A 7,859-nucleotide genomic window follows, 5' to 3' on the forward strand; every position below is an offset into this window, starting at 1 on the left:
ATTTACAACCAAGTCATAAAAGTGAGCAAACAGTTGGCTGTCATCATGATTTCTTTTCTTTAAATTCCTATTTACATTTGGAAATGCAAATCAAGCAACTCCAATAAAGATTAAACAGTCCACATAACCAGAGTTATATTCGCTTGCCAACGCTAAAATCCACTCTATTGCTTCTTAGCAGATTCCTTTGTAGACTTGGTTCAACTTCCAAACATATGCTGCAACCTTGCTAGTTGGCACATAATATTCGACATTCAATCCTGGAAGAACCCAATTGCATCAAGCTAACCATTAGAGCTAGTGAGTTACTTATTTTCAGTCTCCACCACAAAATAGGTAACTCTGGCCAAGCTTTTCATCCCTTCTCTTGACATTTCCTTCTTTGATTTATCACTTTTTTTCTCTCATTGGCCTCTGTAAAGCACTCTGGAATGCTTTTCAGAGTCAAAAGTCAAAGACTTTGAGTTGCTGTATCCAATAATCCAAATGAAGCAGCATAAATAGTGAGGGAACATAGAAATGTGGTGTTGAAGGATTTGAATGTTCAATCATTTAACTTATGAACCTGCTATTAAAAGCCATAAACTGCAAACATGTTTTAAATATTCAGTTTGAAATCCTGATGATGAATGTCATGAATATTAGATGCAAATATAACCACAGCAAAACTGAATTTGTCGATTTATGTTTAAAACAGAAAATTAGAAATAAATAGAAAATGCTGGAAATGCCTACCAGGTTATTAAGCTTCTGAAAGAAACAAACTGATTCGTTTTGACAAAGGTCATGCATCCAAAATGCTAATCTATCTTTCTGTTTCAGATGCTGATTGGCGCTTCTATGCATTTCCAGCATTTTATGCTTCTGTTTCAGACTTGCATTTGGCAAACTTCACTGCTTCAAGATTTCCCTGCAGAATGAAATCTTTTAATAGAATCTGTGCAGCTGTTTGTAATAGTGGGATAATTTAAGAAACGTATTGCATATCAAAAGTATATTGCATTTGAAAATGTATTCTTTTTAACAGTGCATTTTTTTTTGTTACTGTTTTGTGTTTTTTGTTAGGTTCACATGGGAACCCATATGTGGAATAATGCTCCAGCAAGACGAGGGCGTCGTCTGTCAGTGGAGAACCCAATGGCTTTACTAGGTGGTGATGCTATGAAGTTCTCAGAGATCTTTCAAAAGGATTTGGCAGCTCGGGCAATGAATGTTGATGCAACATTCTGGAACCAATATGCTGCTGCTATTACAAATGGTCTAGCTTTGAAAAATAACGAGATTTCTGTTATACAGAATGGAGGCATTCCTCAGCTTCCTGTTAGCTTGGGTGGCAGTGGTATCCCTGCTTTAACTAATGTGACCAGTGGAATGGACAGGGTTCGCACAGGCGGCAGCCCGCCTGTTGCCGGGCTGGAGAAACCAAGCACAGAAGGCGGAGCAAATCGGCCATTCGCTAGATTTATTGAAGATAACAAAGAAATTGGCATTAACTAAAAAAGGCACTCTTAAATATAATTAACATTTGGACCATTTTACCTTTGGAATCTTGTACTATATTATGTACAGTTTTTGGAGCATACCTTCAATAGTTGTTAAGATATGATTTCAACTCCAAATACTCAGTTGTTGGTGTTTTCTTGCTCCTTTACTCATCCCCAGAATCATGAAAGTTCCAAATTCTGGTTATGGTTTGAGTTGTCTTGCAAGATTTGCATGGTACTACTTGTTTCAATAGTAAATTTTACAAAAAGATTCTTCAAAACTAAAAAGAAAATTGTACATTCATAAAATTAACAGACCCTTGATTACCGTGAACAGATGAACTGTTTGATGGATTGGAAACTGGGTGGGGCCATAGCTCTAATTTAGTTCCTTGACAACGAAACTGTGAGTGGAATCGCTAAGGGCCTGGAAACCATAAACTGACTGGAGTATGGCTGGACAAGTGTGCTAATTGTCTTCACATGAAGTAGAAACTTGAAATTATAATTTTGTTTTCCTTTTTAAGATGTCCTCCTCTTTAAAAAGAAAAAAAAAGGTGATTTTTGTGTCCCTGGAGATGTGTATTATTAAAAAAATGTGCTTGTCTGTACTATTTATACTGTCAAAATTATGCGGGTCAGAAATAGTGTCCAAACCCACCCTCAATTTTGGTATTGGCAGAGATATGGATATATCTCTCCATGTTTTTAAATTGTAGCCAGATACTTAATGATGTCTGAAAGTATCTTCTGTCACCTTTGGAAAGAACAAAACTTGTAGACTTGTCAAGTTTTCTTTCTTTTTCCCAACTGCAACTGAATGCCGTTGTGACTTTTTGGTTGAAAATTTTAAACTGTTTTTAAAAAGCTGCTATTTAACCTTTTAGGTCAGATAATGTATTTCCGCTGGGAGAGGGTAGTTTGAAAAAGTGAAATCCTCCATTAAATGAACTTAAAAAAAATTTAGACTGGGACTGAAACTAAATGTAAAGCCTTTCCAATTTCAGTTGTCTAGAGAGAACACACCTTATTTGTTATTTAAACTGTCAGAAATCAAATGTATACTGAAGTACGTTTTAAAATTTAATCATTGAATATAGTATCTCAGTCCTCCAAGCAAAGTTTAGCCTGTTTTGTTTTAACATTTTTATGCTAAAATGTTATTTTAATAGACCCATTGCAAAAAAAAATGTGATGGTTCTTCCTTACCTGTGCTGCCTGCTTCCATTTTTAAATTACTAATCTATTTAATTGATCAACTGGTACACATTTGTTGCTGGCCCAACCCTGTACTAATATATTTTGGCAGGGGGTAATGAGTTCATTTAGGAATTTCTGGATGCCTTGGAACTGCATATAGTTTTAAAATACTTACATGCATCACATAATGTGTTTTTATTTTTAAAATAAAAGCATCTACAATTGGATGACAACTGTTTAGCCCAGTTAATACTTCCCTGGAGAAAAATCCTTTCTTATTCAACTCCAATGTAGATGTTAAATTAATCATTTCACACAGCTTAGCATCTACATTAAAATGGAACACGCAGGAATGTATGCTAATGTGTTAATGGGTGCGTTAAACTATACAAAAGGAAGTGAATCCACCAGAGTCCTGTATTTTTGAATTTGTAAAAATTGATAACAGGACACCTTATTTCTCCCTTAAAGTAGGTGGCAACATAAAAACTTTTATTGTTATTTTCTCCAATTGAAATCTGCTTTTAAGTGTTAAGATCATGGGAAATGTACTTTGGCAATCCGTATTTTCTCATTCTGTTTGCTTCATGTTTGGTGCAGCAGAATATCAAATTGTGAGGCACAAATAGATTTTTTTAAATCTACATGCCAGTAGGCTCTGGCTTTGCTCCATTTTGCAGTGACCATAGAGAGGGGCATTTGTACACTGGAGCACAAGATTTTCTGCCCCTTTGCTCTGCAGAGTCGCTAGTATTTTGCACACTTCATGGAGCCCTCGCCTTTTGAGTTGATGACATAGTATATTTTGGACAGAAAAAAACAGCAAGGATCTCTTAAGGAAACTATAACCCCTTTGCATGTCATAATTAACTCCAAGTTAGAATAGTGAGTTTTGCTTCAATTCATTGAGTTGTCTGATTTAGATTTACTTGAGCTGTAACTATCATTATAACTCAATATCATCAAATGTAAAAGCATGTCTGGGGCAGATGCTGTGACACCATGTGTAATTGAGATGTTGTGATACCCAATTCTCTTGCATCCATTCCCCTCAAATTGTGGCTGTAACTGCTTTGAAGTACTGCTCAGAAACTAGAAGCAACCACTGATATTGCTGTGCCCAACCTTCACTGAGTCAGCAATGAGCATGTGGATGGAGGTCGGAGAACTGTCCAGTTGTGAGGAAAACTGTCAGGAATATGTTTTCAGCTCATGGAACTGAGCACAAGTTTGGTTATGTAACAATCATTTATTCTGATTGAGAGCAAGTTGTTCCAGAACATGATCATAATACTGCTGGTGCACAGTGTAATACTTCTGCGAGTTTTTTTTTGTGCAGTACAGTAGGTGAAATGAAATGAGGACCTAGAAACAAAGTGAAGCCATACAAACCTGATATTGTGTATCTGAAAGTTCTCTTGACACTGTTGAACCCCTTAAAAGTATGATTTTTGTGCCAGTTGATCATTAAGAGGGTAAATTCCACCTGCAACAAATTTAACTGAATACAGCAGCGTGAACAGAAAGTGGGACATCCAATGTTGCACTCGCAAAAATTTTCACTAAAATTATTGACTGGAGGAATTTCACATCAAGCTAATTTGTATAATTTGAATTCAGTAGTGGAGCTGGGATATTTAAAGTACCTTGCACCTTATGCTATGACTAAGACGAATATCTATAAAAGATTTTTTTTTTGCAAATCTTTCTTGACCTTTTTAAACACACAGCTGATTTAGACAGAACAATAAATTTCCATAGACTAAAGACAAGTATTAAATGTAAAATAAGAGAGCATATGTTATGAATTTGATAAAAATGTTGTAAACTTTCATTCATGTTTAAAATGCTGGAAAATCCATTCAGACTGGCTAATTGTCTTCTTGGAATGCTTTGGGTATCAAGCACAACTGTCCATTATGGTATAAGCGTGACACAACTGGTGATCATTAATTAATGGTGCACCATAGTGAGAAGCGTGACAATGTTTTTAATCTACATTATTATTAAGTAAGCTAGCAAATTGGGATGGGTGGAGCTTAATCAAAACTTGAACTAACAGTAACCGTTTCGTGTACAGTACTACCTCATTTTTTTTGCATTGAAAGCACGGTGGACGGTGGTGTACAAACTTCCATTTGTATGAAGCTGTTTTTGAAAATATATTGCAATAAGGATTGGGCAAAAGACATGGTAATCACATGGTGGAGTTGTATGGCGGGTATTTTGAATGGACTAACAGTGGGACAATCTGCTCATTGAGAAAAGAATTTAGGTTTCTCTTAAGGAACATTAAAAAGTATCACTTTACTGGTTGTTTCTGCCATCTTGTCATGACCGACCAATACAAAGAAACATGACTGATCCTAGAAGAGCTGTTTATACCCCCACTAAAACTATTGTATTTACCACAAGGGGAGTTGTTCCTACAATGAGGACAATGCATTAATCCTGTGTTACTTCCACCTTTAAAGCACTAAGTGTGGGAATTTGGCAACCTCTCAAGAGCATAAATAAAATGAAAACAAAACAAGTTATAAGGTGGCTTAACGTTGCTGTATTTTCAGCATTTGAATGTTTTATTTATGTGTCATTTTTTGGTGTGAATTTTTGTTAGCCAAATGTTAGCATTTGGTACCATGTAGTGTTCTGTCCATAAGGATCTGTAACTTAAGACTTCTAAAGCAATGTAAATAGGGCAGTAGGTAGACTGAACCCTTTTGTATTCAGGTGCTGGTTGTTCCTCTCTACATGGTGAAGAGAGACACTATTTTTATACTGCGATACCATGTAGGGCTGGGGAACCAACCTGAACCAGTTGGGAATTGTTACCTATATCCAATATTTTTATTAAACCTTGTTGGCTTGACACATCTACTGATTGAAATGGATGTCTTAGTCTAGGTTACTATTTTGTCATATGGAATAAATAAAAAAAATGCAGGATATGATTTGCAAGGTAAAAGTGTTTTTTTCTTTCCCGGCCTGTCAATTATCAAAACCAGAATAGTGGCATAGAAGTTTGTGGTTTATGATGATGTCCTTCTAAAGAACCTGTTAGTGAGAAAATTTAACCCTGCAGTATCCTCTTTTGAACGGAACTTGATGTAAGTGTTATCTAATTTAAAATAAACTATTAAATGTGAATTATTAAATGACCTGCTGGGGATTAAAATGGGAGATTCTCTTATTGGTTACTTTCTTAATTTGTGAACCAGAGTATTACTTTGAAAATAGAGATGCTGTATCATACTTAATATGTTTATTAAGCAATAATTTTTTAAAGTCACTTTCCAGTGAGCTACCTTTGTCAGTGGTAACATTTTAGTTAAGACTTGAGCCATCAGATCCATTTCCTGCAAAGTTTAATTCCCCTACCCATGTGAAATGTATGTACTGTTGCATTGTAATGGACTTTACAGCTTGACCTTCAGTGTTATGCTGAATGGTGGCAAACCATGTTTGGAAATTGAAAGATTGTAACCTAAATTTCCCATTGCTACAAAGCTGCACAATATCACAAAAAAGGCTGTTGCTTATCTTTAAAATGGTGTTTTAAGTTGCAATAAAGCAACAGATGAAAATTTCTCTGTTCCTGAGGCAAAAGTGGATGAGAAAAAATATCACATCTTTCATCATGATGTGTTGAAACCAATTTTAAAGCATTCAAACTGTAAACCCTAACATTGCTTTGCATATCTTGTATATTAGGGCTAGTATTTGCATGATATGCCAACGTATACTAAATTCTAAGTAAAATAAAGTGTGCTTTTCATTCAGTCAGAACTAAAGAAAGATCGTGAGTGATAATAAAAGCTTCATGGATACTGGCAAGATGTGGAATATGAAAAACACAGGAACATAGTTTCACTTTATTTCATTTTCTGGACCAGTGAGATGAAGGGCTGAGTGAACAATACATAACTTGTGTTATGGCTAGAGGCAAAATGGTTTGCTGTAATTTCAACACTGAAGATGGATTGAATAACTCACAACTGAAATTTAAGTCAAATTTAGTCAGTGTCAGCTGTGAAAATATTAATTACATCTTAGTGCCGCTGTGGGATAAGTTAAAATATATCCCAGATTCAAAGTACAACATTGCCTTTGAAGAAATAACACAGGATCCAGTGCAGAACTCTTCCAGTCACACAGTCTCTAAGTAACTAAGGAAACAAGTAACCTCAGAATACTTTAGGTGAAAAAAATACAAGATTGAAAATTGCAAACATTTGAAAAATACATGAACATAATGTTGATAAATGCATTTGTTTTTCTTGGTTGCCAAGCAAAGGAACTTTTTGAATGCATACAGTCATGATATCTAGATGAAGTGCTTCAATGCAACTTCACTCAGAATTCTTAGATGAGGAATAGTAGTCTTACATAAGCAGAGAACATTAACAAGTCTCTCTCATTCTCTATTTGCTGTTTTGTAGGTATCTCCATACACAATGCAGAGCCTGCGATGCCAGGTTGAATACTGACCCGATTTTAGCTCTAAAAATGAAACAAGTTTGAATTGGTTACAATAATTTGACCACAGGGTCAAATCCACCAAGCCCTGTTCATTTTTCACCCAGAAACATGCTATTTATTTTTATTTGTTAATACTGCAAAATAAATTGTCTCCTCAAATTGATCGCATGGTGCTTGCCAAAATTCAATGTACCATTTGGTTGCCAACTTTCCTCCTCAATTAAAGTCTTCCTTTTCAATCATGAAGATGTATAAACTACATCACACCAAAAATCTGCAGTAAATAATTTCCATACAAAACTGAATCATGTCACATATTTGGCATGATGCCTTACCTTGCCATGGTGAATTATATAGTTTTCAGATGGACATGTCAACTCCAATTATGAGCCAATAACTTAGTTGATTGAAAAGTAAACATTATATGATGCAAATTCTTAGCAGAGACTAAAAGTGCCTTCAAACAAGATCAAACAGCATATCTAAATGGCTTTATTATACATGTGCGAAATATGTATCTGTTCAAGTTAAAGCAAGCAAATAGAAGTTGATTTTTCAAAGTTTTAAGTCTCCCATTTACGCCAAACTAAAGGATCACTGATTTCAAATTTAATGCCAGAAATGTACAAATAGTACATGAAAATGTTCATAAATCCAGTTCAACAATTAAAATGTTTCAGTACTGATGTACAGTTT

General features: G+C 35.2%; 1 protein-coding gene across 4 annotated transcripts in view; it reads left to right on the plus strand.

The window, feature by feature from the left end:
- LOC125451649 (sal-like protein 3) overlaps window positions 1-6,997 on the plus strand; it is a 67,938-nt gene extending 60,941 nt beyond the window's left edge. For 3 of the 4 annotated variants that reach the window (XM_048529054.2, XM_059645958.1, XM_048529056.2), the window contains one exon: window positions 1,066-6,997. In XM_048529054.2, the coding sequence (XP_048385011.1) occupies window positions 1,066-1,497 (432 nt within the window). In that variant the 3' untranslated portion in view covers window positions 1,498-6,997. The remainder of the gene's footprint in view (window positions 1-1,065) is intronic. The other variant, XM_048529064.2, reaches the window with a different exon arrangement.
- The last annotated feature ends 862 nt before the right edge of the window (window positions 6,998-7,859 follow it).

Source organism: Stegostoma tigrinum, chromosome 5 (genome assembly GCF_030684315.1).
Source record: "Stegostoma tigrinum isolate sSteTig4 chromosome 5, sSteTig4.hap1, whole genome shotgun sequence".
Lineage (NCBI taxonomy): Eukaryota > Metazoa > Chordata > Chondrichthyes > Orectolobiformes > Stegostomatidae > Stegostoma > Stegostoma tigrinum.